The sequence below is a fragment of the Heterodontus francisci genome, chromosome 38 (genome assembly GCF_036365525.1).
Source record: "Heterodontus francisci isolate sHetFra1 chromosome 38, sHetFra1.hap1, whole genome shotgun sequence".
Classification (NCBI taxonomy): domain Eukaryota; kingdom Metazoa; phylum Chordata; class Chondrichthyes; order Heterodontiformes; family Heterodontidae; genus Heterodontus; species Heterodontus francisci.
Genome location: NC_090408.1, coordinates 41,178,736 through 41,196,380, shown reverse-complemented (window position 1 = coordinate 41,196,380; position 17,645 = coordinate 41,178,736). Strand labels below are relative to the sequence as shown.

The following is a 17,645-nucleotide window of genomic DNA, read 5'->3' as shown; positions in this document are numbered from 1 at the left end:
CGTATTGGCCTGCAACTCTTATTTGCCCCCTATGTGGGGAAAAATCTTAATTAAATAAGCACCATAACTTGTTTACAGTGTAATTTGATGTACAAGCTGTATTTTAAGAGAAGTGACTTGTACACTGGATTTGTGGTGAAGGTCATGTGTTCCAAGCTCTTGTGGACTTCAGTTTAAATATTAAATACCCAACATCAAATTTACTTTGTTTTACTCCAGGGACTGTAGGGACCTTTTATTTAAAAAAAAAAATTGAAATCCAACCTGATGGATATGTCTCACATTTGAAATTTTCAATTGACTCCCTCCTCGACAGCGTTAAAGTGGGGTGGGGGGTGGAAGGAAGAAGGAGAGAGAGAGCGAGTTCCAGATTTCCATTAAAATTTATATGAAGTGCTTTCTGACATCACCCCTGAACAGCCCAGCTCTAATTTTAAGGTTACACCCCCTTGGTCTGGACTCCTCCATCAGAAGAAATAGTTTTCTATCTGCCCTAACAAATCCTTTAATCATAAGTACTTCAGTTAGTTCATGTCTAATCTTCCATACTCGAGGAATACAAGCCTAGTCTATGTAGCCAGTCCTCATAGTTTAACCATTTTAGCCCCGGTATCATTCTGGTAAATCTGCACTTCATCACCTGCCGTGCCACCTCTCGCCACCCCAAGGTAACCAATATTGAGGCGGGGTGTCCAGAACTGAATGCTGTTCTCCAGATGGGGTCCAACCAGAGCTCTACAGCTGTGGGAGAACTTCCATCTCTGAAAGATCGGTTAGTGTCAGGTCTCTGTGGAATCACTTTGAATTGAGGCTGGGAAGTGTGTTTTTGTAGTAACATTGAGTTCCTACAATTGTAGTAACATTGAGTGCACATATTGCTTTGCATGGATTCAACTTGACTGCAGATGTGTATTTGAAACTGCAGAGTGCAGCAAGTTCAATGGGAATACGCATCTCAGGAGAAACCATAACTTGGTAATTTCTTGGCTTCTGCAGGAGGAGACATTTATGAATAGAGTAGAAGTAAAGGTTAAAATTCCAGAGGAGTTGAAACCGTGGCTTGTGGACGATTGGGACCTTATCACACGTCAGAAACAGGTAAGCACTCCATCCAATTGCTTCAAACCGTGGCGGGCAGCAGGATTCTCAACAACAAGGAGTAGTTGAGGCGGCTAGCGTTGATGCTTTTAAGGGGAAGCTAGATAAGCAGCTGAGGGAGAAAAGGATAGAAGGATGTGCTGATGGGGTGAGATGAAGGGTTGGCAGGATGCTCGTGAGTAATGTAAACAGTGACATGGACTTGTTGAGTTGAATGGCCTGTTCCTGTGCTACGAATACTTTGCGACACTAGGTCTTTTACTTTCTCATTGCTGGTTTAGCTCAGATTGTAGAGTCTGTGCACCAGTTCCATGTGTTTACGTTGTTGAAATGGGCTTTCTTATCGCGTTGGCAGAGCTGTAGCTCTGCGTTTTCATTAATCTGCAATCCTGCCATCAGGGATGAGCCAGTGTGCAGGCACTGCTCTCCCCCCAATCCAAACTGAATAAGTACCAAGGTAAAAATGCTATGAGTCACTTTCAGAATTCCATCTGGTGAAATCAGCTCATCTATTTGGCTTGGAGCTCACTAGGAGCTCATTCCTCTTTAAATGGGAGTTTGGAACAATTTAGTTAAGCAGCACTGAAGAACCAAGATTTGTAGAGCACTCTTAGAGCAGCAAAGGCTAAGAGGAGATTTGATCGAGATGTTCAAAATTGAGAGGTTTTGATAAATAAGGAGAACTTGTTTGCAGTGACAGAAGGGCGAGTAACCAGGGGACATAGATTTAGGTGATTGACAAATGAACCAGAAGCACCATGTCATAAGAGTTTTTTTTTTCATAACTACGAGGTCAGTGTGCCTTTAAGACCTGTTGCTGTTTTCTGTGAACAGTGACTGAATGTTGACACTTGAAGAGTGTAGACTGCAGGGCAATTTGTATCCAAGCAACAGGAAGATTTTATGACTGTCTTGTGATTTCTGCCTTTTTTTAAAAAAAGGCTTTCAGTTTCATTTTGGCAATGAAAAAGTGACCAGGGGAGCTGTGAGCAGCTCAAAGAGTTACTGCTGGAAACTGGCCAGGAATACAGCCCTGCAAAAACTCTTCCTCTGAAAAATAGTTTCTGTACCAAGTAAAATTCTAATCTCTTCATGAAGTCAAAACAACTTTGAAGGAGTTAAATCTAATGTATGGGAGCTAAAACCCTTGTTGCTGTTTATGCCTGAAGAGAGAGGAAAAGACCCAGAGAAAAGAGGTATTGCTACACTCTGGAGAAACAGTGCTTTGGAGAAAAGAAACCTGTGTTTCAGGTGTGGCAGGTTGCTGTTGCCTTCAGCCAAGGATCCCTGCCTGAAGAGTGAGTGCTGTAGTTGCTGTGCTCTGTGGAGAAGGCTCCTTTGCTGAGAGTAAGTCCTGTTGATTTTGGTGTTTTCGAAGTTCCTGAACACTCTAAAAGTTTCTACTGTTAGACTGCTACATTAAAATTTAAATAGACCTGTTGCTGAAATATCTGAGATGCCTGCTGCTGACGAATTACCTTGAACGCCTACCCGTCGCAGACTGTTTATTAAACTTGCTTGGAGAGACTTTGAGTGGCATCTGACAACTTGACTCTAGGACACCTCACCGAACCGGAAATAACCACCAGAAGCTACAACCCAGTTATTTTATTATCCCTAAAACTGTTGTAAAGTCAAATCACCCTTTTCCCCTGGTTAACCATTGGTAGTTGAATGTGTATGTATGCATGAGGGTTAGGCTAATTAAGGGGTTATAAAAAAATCGTTTCATACTTATAGATTCATCTCATTATAGTTTAAAACCTGGTTTATAGACACCTATGAGACAGAGTGAAGAACCAGCATGAAAGAGAAAAGGAGAACGATGGATCTAATTGCCCCCGGCAGCGACTACACCTTCACTTGTATCCGCTGTGGGAGAATCTGCCGGTCACGGATAGGCCTGACTAGCCACCAGCGGGCCTGCAACCGATGACTACAACCTTCCCAAAATCTTCGTCTGCGAAGAAATGCCAAGAGAGAGAGAGAGAATTAATAAATAGTAAATTTTGTTGTTGTTCAAAGAAACCTGGCTTGGTGTGCTTTATTCTGGGGATAAATAAAGTGCTTAATTTGGCTAATTTCCAGTAGGTGGGAAACTTGACTTCTATCCTGTGACCTGTGGAGTAGTGGGACTGAATTAATAGTGCATTACTCCTGCCTTGGTAGATTTTCGAAATTTCGGGGAGTTGAGGTCTATGAGGGTCTATGGGATGAAAGAGGAGTTGAGGTCTGTGACTGATCAGCCATGATTGTATTGAATGGCAGGGCAGGCTTGAGGGGCCGAATGGCCTGCTCCTGCTTCTATTTCTTGTGTTTATGTTGGTCGTAACATGGGAAACACTGTTTTTACATAGTGAGTCTTTGTGATCTGGAAAGCGCTGGCTGAAAGGGCAGTGGAAGCAGAGTCAATAATAACTTTCAAAAGGGAATTGGAGAAGTACTTGCAAAGGAAAAAAAATTGCAGGACTATGAGTAATGAGCAGGAGGAATGAGACTAATTGGATAGCTCTACCAAAGGCACAGTGTGCCAGATGGTTTCCTTCTGTACTTTATCATTCTTTGATTCTAAGTTGTTAGGGTGGGTGCCACCTAAATCTTGGAGTTTTTTCAAAAGACCATCTTGCTTTATTTAGAAATCAGTCAATACAGGGCTCCCATGTAGGAACATGCATCTCTCGCAATGCAGTAGGTGCTCAGGATGTCTGGCAAGCAGATTTTCTTGTGTATCTGCAGTGTGTTGTGACAGACTGATTGTGGGCTCTATTGTTGAAGGTCACCTGAATGTTTGCTGCGTTTCACATATATTATTTTTCTACTGTCACAATTTGGACAATCTGCATCACATAGTTTACCTGTCTCTGTCTCGACCTGTAGAAATTGTTTAGTCAAGATGTACATGCAGTCAATATACATGACTTGGCACTAGCCGGAAGACTTAATACAGTATTACTCCGCATCTCATGTCTCAAAAGCGCTTCACATGCACTGAATTGTTTTGAAGTGTTGTGAATATTATGCAGACAAACAGCAGCCCACTTAACATTTGCAAGATCCCATAATCAGCAGTGAAATGAAAGACCAGTTAAATCTACTTACTTTGTGGCATTGGGTGAGGGAGTAATGTCGGCCAGGATACCTGAATAGCTTTCTATCAATTGGGTATTTGTCCATCTGAAGCCGCAGAGGTGACCTTGGTTTAATGCATCAGTATTTGCTTCTTTTTCCCTCCAAGCACAGGAGCAGTCCACAGTGTTTAACTGGAAAAATGTTTTGCGTTTTAAGGTAACTTGGACATTGTAAAACATCCTCAATGATGGAGCCCAACACATCAGTGCGAAAGCTAAGGCTGAAGCATTTGCAACAGTCTTCAGCCAGAAGTGCAGAGTTGATTATCCATCTCTGCCTCTTCCTGAAGTCCCCAGCATCACAGATGCCAGACTTCAGCCAATTCGATTCACTCCCCGTGATATCAAGAAACAACTGAAGGCACTGGATATTGCAAAGGCTATGGGCCCTGATAATACGATGGGAATAGTAATGAAGACCTGTACTGCAGAACTTGCTGTGCCCCTAGCCAAGCTGTTCCAGTATAGCTACAACACTGGCATCTACCCGGCAATGTAGAAAATTGCCCAGGAATGTCCTGTACACAAAAAGGACAAATCCAACCTGGCCAATTACTGCCCATCAGTCTACTCTCAATCACTAATAATGTGATGGATGGTGTCGTCAACAGTGCCATCAAGCGGCACATGCTTAGCAATAACCTGCTCAGTGACGCTCAGTTTGGGTTCTGCCATGGCCACTCAGCTCCTGACCTCACTGCAGCCTTGGTTCAAACATGGACAAAAGAGCTGAATTCCAGAGGTGAGGTGAGAGTGACTGCCCTTGACATCAAGGCAGCATTTGACCGAGTATGGCATCAAGGTGCCCTAGCAAAACTGAAGTCAATGGGAATCGGGGAAAAGTCTCCGCTGGTTGGAGTCATACCTAGCACAAAGGAAGATGGTTATGGTTGTTGGAGGTCAATCATCTGAGCTCCAGGACATTACTGCAGGAGTTCCTCAGGGTAGTTTCCTAGGCCAAACCATCTTCAGCTGCTTCACCAATGACCTTCCTTCAATCATAAGGTCAGAAGTGGGGATGTTTGCTGATGATTGCACAATGTTCAGCACCATTCGCAACTCCTCAGATACTGAAGCAGACCGTGTAGAAATACAGCAAGACCTGGACAAGATAGAGGCTTGGGCAGATAAGTGACAAGTACATTCGCGCCACACAAGTGCCATGCAATGATCATCTCCAGCAAGAGAATCTGACCATCTCCCCTTGATATTCAATGGCATTACTATCGCTGAATCTCCCACTATCAACATCCTGGGGGTTACCATTGACCAGAAACTGAACTGGAGTAGCCATATAAATACTGCGGCTACAAGAGCAGTTCAGAGGCTAGGAATCTTGAGTAACTCACCTCCTGACTCCCCAAAGCCTGTCCACCATCTACAAGGCAGAAGTCAGGAGTGTAATGGAATACTTTCCACTTGCTTGAATGGGAGCAGCTCCAACAACACTCAAGAAGCTTTGCACCATCCAGGACAAAGCAGCCCGCTTGATTGGCACCCCATCCACAACATTCACTCCCTCCACCACCGATGCACAGTGGCAGCAGTGTGTACCATCTACAAGATGTACTGCAGCAACTCACCAAGGCTCCTTAGACGGCTCCTTAAACGGCACCTTCCAAATCGGCGACCTCTACCAACTAGAAGGATATGGGCAGCAAATGCATGGGAGCACCACCACTTTCAAGTTCCCCTCCAAGTCACTCACCATCCTGACTTTAACTATATCGCCGTTCCTTCACTGTCGATGGGTCAAAATCTTGGAATTCCCTTCCTAACAGCACTGTGGGTGTACCTACCTCACAGGGACTGCAGCGGTTCAAGAAGACAGCTTACTACCACCTCCTCAAGGGCAATTAGGGATGGGCAATAAATGCTGGCCTAGCCAGCGACACCCACATCCCACAAATGAATTTTTTTTTTAAAGGCCATGTGAGGTAGGTACACCCACAGTGGTGGTAGGAAGGGAGTTCCGAGATTTTGATCCCGCGATTGAGGTATGACTGCTGTCACACTTACCCCTTTAGCACCATGAAAAGTAAACTAAAGTGAGTTTTTTTTTAAAGCCTCCATTTTAAAAAAAAAGGGGAAAATGTCCATTCTCCAGATATGGATACAGTTTGTTAATGCTTCTATTGAGCTGTTCCCTGTAAATCCAGTTGCATTGTGTCTGAAGCTGCCCCTTTTATACAGTGAATTGAAGACAGCACCAATAAATGTATAAGTGAAATTTACACCTGAGTTCCACCCTTGAGATTTCTGTGCCCTTAGTTGGTCAGAAGCTGGTTAGGTGTCCGCTGTGGCTTAGCGGATAGTGCGCTAACTTCTGAGTCAGAAGGCTGTGGGTTCAAGTCCCACTCCAGTGACTTCAAAACAAAATCCAAGCTGAGGGAGCGCTGCATCGTTTGAAGCCGCGTCATCTGGTGAGACTTTAAACTGAGACCCCGTCAGTTCTCGGGTAGATGTAAAAGATTTGGCACCATTTTGAACCGCAGTAAAGATTTCCCAGTGTCCCGGCCAATATTTATTATTGAACTAATGTTACTTAAAAATTATCTGATCATTATCAAATTGCTGTTTGCGGGATCTTGTTGCGCACAAATTGGCTGCTGTCTTTCCTACATTGCAACAGTGACTACACTTTAAAAGTACTTCATTAGCTGTAAGCTGCTTTGGGATGCCCCAAGATGGCGAAAAGCACTAATGCAACTTCTTTCTTATTAGTGACTTTAAGCCAACTACTGTAACATTGAATCTGGCAGTGCTGTGGATGGGAAGATCCATTTGGACTAGCAGTATCACAAATACATTGCTGGCAGTACAGGCTGATACTATTGTAAACAATCTTATGAAGCAAATTCTAAAAAATGATTGACGTGAAAATAGAACCGCTTGTCCAAGAACTGAAATAATCATCTTTCAGCCCTTAAGCCCAAATCCTTCTTATTTATTGATCCAATTTGCAACCTACAGATTTGTTGAGTGCTACACACAGATTTGTTGAATGCTACACATTTTCTGTTGCCCTTTCTGGACCTGTAGTCAGATTTGAATTGTTTAAGACAATTTTACAGGGAACAGCTTTTTTTTAAAGGAATTTATTTTGAGATGCTGTCATATTAAAGTCATGAGTTTCCTGTACTACATAAACGCTGGCAGTGCATGAGTCCATGGATTGTGAGCACACAGATAAACCTCTGAAGCAGTGCAAAAAACCTTAACACTTAAACTGCTGCTAAGGTGGAGGAATTGATGAAGTGGGTTCAATGCTGGCCTTTCACATTGAGACCTGGGTTCAGAGTCTTTTCAGACTAATGGGATGGAGGTTTCATCTGCTGATTGTAAGCCTTTAGTGAAAAGAGTTTGCACAGCCTTGATCTAAATTCCAAGTGAGCTGGAGTCCGTAGCACAAGACTATTCATTTAACGGTAAGTAGCACTAAATTGACAAACTCCCTCGAGCCACAAAATGGATGCTATGTTAAACTGAAAATTGTCGTAAAGGTGTCAGTGAACACACTTGAGTTTGAGGCACATTTTTGGCTAGAGTGGAGAAAGCTATGCTGTAACTTTTATATCCAAGTAAAATGTGAACCATTTATGATGTTGGTTCCTTGGTTTTAACAAGTCTGCATACAACTTTCCTTCTACCTGCTTTTTTTCATCCTGCAAGGCAAGGTGAAGTTCATAATGTGTTTGTTTTCCAATGATTTTACATTCAGTTTGAGGGAGAGAAGAGTGGGTCCAAGACTAGTATTTTAAACTTAAATAACGGCAATTATGAGGGCATGAAAGCCGAGCTAGCTAAAGTGAACTGGCAAATCAGGTTAAGGGATAGGTCCATAGAGATGCAGTGGCACACTTTTAAAGGGATATTTCAGAATACACAGAATAGATACATTTCAACGAGAAAGAAAAATTCCAAGGGTGGGACCCGCCATCAGTTAACTAAAACAGTTAAAGATAGTGTCAAACTTAAAGAAAAAGCCTATAATTACACAAAGATGGGAGGCGGGTCAGAAGATTGGACAGAATATAAAAAAACAAAGAATGACTAAAAGGTTGATAAGGAAGTTAAAATTAGAATCTGAGAGAAAGCTAGCTAGAAATATTAAGACAGATACTAAGAGTTTCTATAGATGCTTTAAAAAGAGAAGAGTTAACAAAGTGAGCGTTTGTCCTATAGAAAGTGAGTCTGGGGTATTAATAATGGATAATAAGGAGATGGCAGATGAATTGAACAGATATTTTGCATTGGTCTTCACTATTGAGGATACAATTAACATCCCAGTATTAGCTGTAAGTCAGGAAATGGAAGGGAGGGAGGAACTCAAGAAAATTACAATCACCAGGGAAGTGGTACTGAACAAATTATTGGAGCTGTGGGTTGGCAAGTTCCCGGATCCTGATGGACTTCATCCTAAGGTATTAAAAGAAGTGGCTAGTGAGATAGTTGATATGTTAGTTTTAATTTTCCAAAATTCCCTAGATTCTGGGAAGTAGCGGAACATCTGTCTTGGGGAAAATGTTAGAAGCTATTGTTAAAGACGGTATAGCAGGGTATTTAGAAAAATTCAAGGTAATAAGGCAGAGTCAACATGATTTTGTGAAAGGGAAATCATGTTTAACCAATTTATTAGAGTTCTTTGAGGGAGTTACATGTGCTGTGGATAAAGGGGATGTATTGTACTTTGATTTCCAGAAGGCATTTGATAAGGTGCCACTTCAAAGGTTATTGCAGAAAATAAAAGCTCATGGTGTAGGGGGTAACATATTGGCATGGATAGAAGATTGGCTAGCTAACAGGAAACAGAGAATAGGCATAAATGGGTCATTTTCTGGTTAGCAAGATGTAAAGAGTGGTGTGCCACAGGGATCTGTGCTGGGGCCTCAACTTTTTACAATTTATATAAATGACTTAGATGAACGGACCAAAGGTATGGTTGCTAAATTTGCTGATGACGTAAAGATAAGTACGAAAGTAACTTGTGAAGAGGACATAAGGGGGCCTCAAAGATATAGATAGGTTAAGTGAGTAGGCGAAGACCTGGCAAATGGAGTATAATGCGGGAAAGTGTGAAATTGTCCACTTTGGCAGGAAGAATAAAAAAGCATATTACCTAAATGGTGAGAGGTTGCAGAGCTCTGAGATGCAGAGGGATCTGGGTGTCTTAGTGCATGAATCGCAAAAGGTTAGTATATAAGTACACCACGTAATTAGAGAAGCTAATAGTGTTGTTGTTTATCGCGAGGGGAATTGAATACTGAAGTAGGGAGGTTGTGCTTCAGTTATATAGGGCATTGGTGAGACCACATCTGGAGTACTGTGTACCGTACTGGTCTCCTTATTTAAGGAAGGATGTAAATGTGTTGCAGGCAGTACAGAGAAGGTTTACTAGACTAATACCTGGAATGGGCGGGCTGTCTTGCGGGGAAAGATTGGACAGGCTAGGCTTGTATCCACTGGAATTTAGAAGTGTAAGAGGCAGCTTGATTTGAAACATATAAGATCCTGAGGGGTCTTGACAGGGTGGATGTGGAAAAGATGTTTTCCCTTGTGGGAGAATCTAGAACTAAGGGTCACTGTTTAAAAATAATGTTTCGCCCATTTAAGACAGATGAGGAGAAAAAATTTTCTGAGGGTCATGAGTCTTTGGAATTCTCTTCCTCAAAAGGCAGTGGAAGCAGAGTCTTTAAATATTTTTAATACAGAGGTAGATAGATTCTTGATGAGCAAGGGGGTGGAAGGTTATCGAGGGTAGGTGGAAATGTGGAGTAATCAGTTCAGCCATGAACTTATTGAATGGCGGAGCAGGCTTGAGGGGCCGAATGGCCTAGTCCTCCTAATTCGTATGTTCATATGATGTGCTTTAGTTCTCATGAGATCGCGCTCTTGGGCATTGATTAGTCTAAGCTCCTTGAATGTAATGAATGCTGTTCATAATGCAGGACTGCAACATATTTCCTTGGGGAAGAGCGATGTTGCAGGGGGGAATGTTTGAAGGGAAGTGAGTCTCCATTTGTTAAAATGTAATGCTTAAACTGCCTCCTGGACCCAATTGAATCTAGAAAGTGATTTTATGAAATGATCAATATCTTGACAGAGTAGTTTCTGAGGGGTCCGTGGTTGCCTGAAGGTCGCTCATATTGGGTCCGTCATATTTTTCATGACAATATATAGGATTTTTTTTTAATTGAGATAGTTCCTTAAAGATTTTGGTTTATAATTGTACACAGGGATAATTTTTAATTTATTTTGATTTCTTAAAAACTAAAAACTGGAAAACAAATTTCACTTCCGGGTGGTATAATGTTAAAAAGAAATCATGATGCCACTGTAGTGCCAAACCAATGACAGCAGAGCAGTGAGCTCATCAGATGTTTTTCTTGGAATGAGGTTGATCTATCCAAAAACTGTTATGTAAAACTTCCGTACTCCGAAAGCGCTTTACAATGAAGGAGAAAAGAATAGAAGGATATGTTGATGAAGTTAGATGAAGGATGGGAGGCAGCTCATGTAGAGGATAAACACCAGCACAGAACTATTGGGATGAATGGCCTGTTTCTGTGCAAAAAATGCTATGTCATTCTATATAACAAACTTTGTTTTTGGCCCAGAACACATCTGCTTCTCTCTGGGCCAAGGTCAATGCCTTGTCAATGGACAATAACTTGTTGACCAGTTTCACTGACAAGGTGGTGGAAACTTGTGGCGTGTGATAGTTGCTAGACCTTGGCATTACCTTTGCTGTCGCACTAAATCACTGTGAATGTAATTGATCCTTGGTTATGAGGCCCTTACTGAAACCTCTTGTATTGTAGAGTGATAAAACTTGCACGTTACATTTTAGTAATTGTGTTACTGCATTCTTCCGGTGTACAGCGTTCCAGAAATTATAGTCATGAATTGGATAAATAATAGAGACTTGATCCATGAGCCACAACATAAATTTGATCATATCGTTCAGATTTTAAACCTTGCAGACAATATAATTGAAAATCTTTGGCAAAATTGATTTCCTATTTTAATTAATTGAGACTGGGTATTGCATTGTAAATTTGTACTGATCAAAATTTGCGTACGTGGCTGTATAATCTAATAAGTAACCTTTCCTCTCTCTCTAAAGCTGTTTCACCTGCCTGCTAAGAAGAATGTAGACACGGTCCTGGAAGAGTATGCCAACTACAAAAAGTCACGTGGGAACACTGACAATAACAAGTGAGTGATTTTCTTTCTCTGATACGGTAACTTGCTTTTGAAATAATAATGCAGTAACCCTATACCTGGAATTTTTGCTGGGATCACCTGCTGTGACTTAAGATGGAACCCTGTGGAGAAATGGATAAAAACAGCTGCTACTCCCTTTCTGCGGGGATCCCCTTTCTCCTAGTTTCACTTGATTAATAAGGACGACTTTGTTGAAGATCGAAAATTACTAATGACAGCTGGAGCTACTCTGAAATAAATGCACAGTATCTGACCTGGTGAGCTTGACGATGGGTGTTAATGTGTGAAATTGTTCCAGACTCCATCACTTTGATAAATGAATGGGTTTTTTAAAAATTAAAAATCAGATTAACTATATTCTTTTAATTAAAAAAAAAAGGGAGTGATTGCAAAGTACACAGTACACTTCATATCAGGATACCATAGTGGATTAAAAGCAAAATACTGCTGATGCTGGAAATCTGAAACAAAAACAAAAAAATTGCTGGAAATACTCAGCAGATCTGGCAGCATCTGTGGAGATAGAAGCAAAGTTAATGTTTCAGATCAGTGACCTTTCATCAGAACTGGCAAAGGTTAGAAAATAAATAGGTTTTAAGCAAGGGTGGGGGGGGGGGGGGAGAGAACAAGGGGGAAGGTGTTTGATAGGGCAAGAGAGATTAAATAAGAGTCCTAGGACAAAAGCAAAATGTGTGTTAATGCTTGTGGTGAAAAACAAAGGTTTAGTCCAGAGAGATGGTTAATAGCAGAATAATGAGCAGCTCTGACTACATGAAAAACAGGCACATGGTTAAAAAATAAAATATTAAGAAAAGACCAGTCATGCTCTGAAATGGTTGAAATGTAATTGGGGACCAAATGCAGTTTGGGTGACTGCTTTACTGAACATCTCCACTCAGTCCGAAAGCATGACCCTGAGCTTCTGGTTGCTTGCCATTTCAACACTCCCCCCTGCTCTTATGCCAACATCTCTCTCTTTGGCCTGCTCCAGTGTTCCAGTGACCATCAACACAAGCTTGAGGAGCAGCACCTGATCTTTTGATTAGGCATTCTACAGCCTTGTGGACTGAACATTGAGTTCAATAACTTCAGAGCATGACTGGCCTTTTTTTAATATTTTGTTTTTTAACCATGTGCCTGCTTTTCATGTAGTCAGAGCTGCTCATTATTCTGCTATTAACCATCTCTCTGGACTATTGCTTTGTCTTTCACCACAAGCATTAATACATGCTTTGCCTTTGTCCCAGGACAGTTTTGTTATTTAATCTCCCTCTGCCCTATCAAACACCTCTCCACCAACCGGCTCCCCTTCACCTGCTTAAAACTTAATTCTTTTCTCACCTTTGCCAGTTCTGATGAAAGATCACAGACTTGAAACGTTAACTTTGCTTCTCTCTCCACAGATACTGCCAGACCTGCTGAGTATTTGCAGCATTTTTTGTTTTTGTACCATAGTGAATTATCTAGTTTTATAGTGTGATGAATTGGAATAGTTGACTGATGCAATGCTGTCCTGCATAGATTGGCTCATGTGAGATATTAAAGCTTGTCTGAGTGGAGGAGGAGACAGAGGGAAGAGAGCAGGGCATGCAAGGAGACTGTAAGGACGAGCGCACAACTTCAATAAAACTGATCTTCAGACACTCCTGAAGGAAATTCAGCAAAGCAGAGAGAGGGAGCGAGACTGTTGGGTGACCATGGGAGAAAACTAGCAAGTTCGGTAACCAGAGGGGACAGATTTAAGTTAATTATAAAAATAACGATAGGTGAGATGGGGAGAAATCTTTTTAAGCATGCAGTCAAAGAATCTTAAAGGCTGACACACAATCTCTGAATTGTTTTGCTGCCTGCCTGTCTGTACATGCTTGTTCTTATGATTTTTCCTAATATAAGCTGTTTCTGGCGTATTAGGGGTGTTTGGATGATTAGTGGCCTTTTTTATCCTTAGGGAATATGCTGTTAATGAAGTAGTTGCAGGGATAAAGGAATATTTCAACGTGATGTTGGGGACTCAACTGCTGTACAAATTTGAGAGGCCACAATACGCAGAGATCTTGGCTGATCATCCAGATGCGCCCATGTCGCAGATTTATGGAGCGCCACATCTTCTTCGATTGTTTGGTATGTTCAGTTGATTTTTTGAATTAGTTTTAGTTCCTTCCAGTTTTCTTCCCTTCACCTCCTGAAAGTGTTTGTCTGTCTGGTACCATCGCAGCCCATTGCTAACTCAGCCTAATTTGTCACTCCTCGCTTGAGACCAGACAGTGAGTATTAGCCTACTAAACACAGCTTAGTGTAATCCTATCCATGTCCAAGGAAAGAATTTTCAAGAAAGAACTTGCGTTTGTACGGTGCTTTTCACAATCTCAGGATGTACCAAAGTGCTTTACAGCCAATTAAATACTTCCTGAAGAGAAGGGTATGTTGGGGTTAGCTTCAGAAGGGTGAGACGAGGCTTGTGTGGAGCATAAACACTGGTATGGGCCTGTTGGGCTGAATGGCCTGTTCCTGTGCTGTAAAAACTATGTAAGACCACTGTGATAATCTAAGTCCGTCTTCTGTCTGGCAGTGCGAATAGGAGCAATGTTGGCATACACACCTCTGGATGAGAAGAGTCTAGCCTTGCTGCTAAATTACTTACATGATTTCTTAAAGTAAGTAGAATTGTTAAATCCTCATAGCCGTTAATATGATGCACAAGGGGCCGAATGGCTTCTTTCTGAGCTGTAAGCTTCTACGATCACAAATTGCTCCAGGGATTGGAAGTCATTATGGAATTTCATGGCAGAAAACATTAAACAAATAAAATTAAAAAAATTTTGTGTGCTAGTGGAAATCATGTAAACTTCAGGAAATAAAAACAGCAGATGCCAGAAAACGTGCAGCAGGTCTGGCAGCATCTCTGGGGAGAGAAATAGTTAACATTTCAGGTTGATGATCTTTCATCAGAACTGGAAGATGTTAGAGATTTAACCTTTAAAGTGCAGAGGCAGGGATAACTGGGGGGAGGGGAAGGGGAGGAAAGAACAAGAGGGGAAGGTTTTGTGATAGGGTGGAAGGCAGGAGAGATTAAATGACGAAAAGGGATGATGGTGCAAGCAAAAGTGGGTGGTAATGGGTAAAGTGGAGAAACAAAAGATGTCTAGAGGAGGGGGTAAATGGCAATAGCGGAATAGCTGAGGGTCAGCGAAGCATTGGAAATTTGGTACAGCAGTTGAAGGTGCCTGTAGCCTGGGAATGTAGCAGAGAAAGGTGGGGAGACCTTTCAAGTTAACAGTGAATCTGATTTTCCCCATGCAATACTCTAGATGCAGTGATTTAGTGGATAGAAAAGATAAAAGCGATTATGGGTTGAATCAAAATTTCGCAGGAACCAGTGAGGAAGAACATCAGATTTTATGTGTTACAAAAATATTCCAAGTGTGGCATGCAGCAATTTTAATTTGGTGGACTGATATTTTAATGAGTATCAGGGAGCAGGAGAGTTTAGGGATAGGGTGGGAACGTGGAGTTGATTTAGATCAGCCATGATCATCTTGAATGGTGGAGCAGGCTCGAAGGACCATATGCCTTTCTCCTGCTCCTGTTTCCTATGTTCTTGTAACTTAAGTTCTTTGGCAATCTGTATGTCTTGGAACTTTTCCTGCTATGCCCCTAATTATACTGTCTTTGGAATTGAGGCCGAGTTTGCTTTGATATTTGAACTTACAAAGAAAAATGTAATCATCGAATGCAGAGAGGGCAAACTGGGGTGTCACTAACCATCTTGGTAACTTTTTCTTGGTATTCTATTACTATGTTTCCAGGCGTGTTTTCATAACTCCACAACCTCTTCTCCCACCCCACTCCCTTCAGGTACTTGGTGAAGAATGCCTCAAGTCTCTTTAGTCCAAGTGATTATGAAGTGGCACCACCGGAATACCATCGGAAAGCCGTGTGACTTTGGTAATTGAAATGCCTTTATCATTTGGTTTTTGTGATCTCTATGATGCATAACTTTTTTGTACAGATTATTTTCTGAACCATTGAACCAATCAACAGCGCACTCTGTGCCAGTGGTACATGTAGCAATGAAGTCCCTTGTGCCATTTGTAAGCTATTTTAGTGGACTTCAGCATTGTCGGTTATTCATTCCACTGGTCTACTGAGAGGGAAATGTCAACGTAGATTAAACCAAATACATTTGTTTTCTTCCTTCTTGAATCTTCCAATTTTTATTTTTAAAGAACTTTTAATGAATATAACTTTCTAATCATGATTCTCTGTTGTAGTCATCGCGTTTCTGCATGTCGATGTTTAGGATGCCGTGACCCTAGTTTTGACTGGTGAACTATTGTGAATACTAGTTCCTGGATAACCAAAAACGTCTTCGACATTTTTCAGCTTTTGATTATATAAGAAGCTGGGTTTAATGTACTTTGTGCTGCATGTTGTGGATTTTTATCCTGTTTGTAGAAAATACACTTAACAGTTTGGATTTTTTTTGTAAAAGCACGCAGCGGAGTGCTTGATGCTGATAATGGAAAGGCTGTTCCATTCTCTGACATGCTTCATCTCTGAGGAGGAAGAAAATTACTGTAAAAGCGAATTTTGAAGAATAAGCCAATTGAATTCTTCTGGCAAGAAAGAAGAGAGACTGGAGTTTAAACATCCAGTATTATTTTTCTCTCCTTTTTCTTCCTCCTCTCCTGAAGGTACTGACTCTTACTGGGAGATAAAATTCCTCCGGTTTGAGCAGCCCTCTGGCATCGTTCTCTGATAGACATTCTTCATGTGTGAACTATATCATCATGTGTGCACATAATGAGCTTTGAAGTCATTGAACAGTGATCAAGCGACAACCCTGGCTGACTGTTCTGCTGTGGCTGCTTGGGTTGAAACCAGTTAGCCCAGACTGGGAATCCTCCTGGTCTGTGTGGGTCAGTACTATGCTTGGGTAGTCTGCATAACCCACTAGCCCATCGGGGAAGGATCATCAGTTGTATCCTCAGTCTTTGTACAAAACTTTCTTTGTTGAAACTTTTGCTGGTTAATCAGAGCTTGCTTTGCTGAAAGACATTCACCACGCCATAGTGACGCAGACTGCTGCTCAACCTTCATGCCAGCCTGCACAGAGGACTGCAGTGAATCACAAAAGTGTGAAAAGCCTGTGCATGGCATTGGGGGGTGGGATGGGATTGCCCAACAGTTGTACTTTTCAAGGATCAGCGCCGTTCCTGCATAAAACATACATGGAAAACCCCTTGTGGCCAACGGTGACGAGTGAAATCACCAGGGCTGAAGAAACGGGAGGTTCAACTGGAAACTAATTCCGTCAGCCCTGTTTGGCTTTGCTACAGGGAACAGGGTTGTTGGTTTGCCAAACATTCCAGTAAAAATAACTTTTTTGAAGGTCAATCTTGCAAAAGAGACAGAGCTATGTACAATAAAAACTTTTTTTGTAGATTGTCTTATCTGTGTTTGTATCTTACACTGTTGTACAATATTCAAACTTTTTTTTTTAAACTATCTGCTATGTTACAAATGAGCCTGTGGACATCTCCAAGTCGAGTTGTGTGCATTGAAGGCTGTGATGGGCAATACTGAGAACTTGCACCACTAAATGAGAGGTCCAGTTGGATGCTCAGCTTCATTTATCAGGACTTGGTGAGAATTGTCCATTGTGTGTGTAAAAAAAAAAAAACCAAAAACATCCTTTTGTTTATATATTCCAGTAAAATCTTTTTGAGAATTAAGGTTTGTTTCATGACTGCTATTTCTGGCTACTTAAGAAATAAAGTTAAGTTTTCATCAGAACATAAGGAATAGGAACAGGAGTAGGCCATATGGCCCCTTGAGCCTGATGCACCATTCAGTAAGACATGACTGATCTACTTCAACTCCACTTTCCTACCCTCTCTCCATATTGCTTGATTCCCTTAGATTTTTGGGCACTATCGATTTTGGTCTTGAATATATTTAAACAACTGAGTATCCACAACCCTCTGGGTAGACAAATCAAAAGATTCCCAACCATCTAAACGAAAAAAAAATACTTCTCATCTCAGTCCTAAATGGTGGACCCCTTATCCGGAGTCTGTTACCCCGAGTTATAGACTGTCCAGCCAGGGGAAAGAACCTCTGTGCATCCAGCCTGTCAAGCCGTCTAAGAATTTTATGCATCTCAAGTATTCATTAATATAATTGCCTTTT

General features: G+C 41.5%; 1 protein-coding gene across 4 annotated transcripts in view; it reads left to right on the top strand.

Moving 5' to 3' along the window:
- morf4l1 (mortality factor 4 like 1) overlaps positions 1–17,188 on the top strand; it is a 56,646-nt gene extending 39,458 nt beyond the window's left edge. For 2 of the 4 annotated variants that reach the window (XM_068018207.1, XM_068018203.1), the window contains 5 exons: positions 997–1,098; positions 11,353–11,444; positions 13,402–13,574; positions 14,023–14,107; positions 15,309–17,188. In XM_068018207.1, the coding sequence (XP_067874308.1) occupies positions 997–1,098; positions 11,353–11,444; positions 13,402–13,574; positions 14,023–14,107; positions 15,309–15,393 (537 nt within the window). In that variant the 3' untranslated portion in view covers positions 15,394–17,188. The remainder of the gene's footprint in view (positions 1–996; positions 1,099–11,352; positions 11,445–13,401; positions 13,575–14,022; positions 14,108–15,308) is intronic. The other 2 variants (XM_068018204.1, XM_068018206.1) reach the window with 2 other exon arrangements.
- Positions 17,189–17,645: the final 457 nt, after the last annotated feature.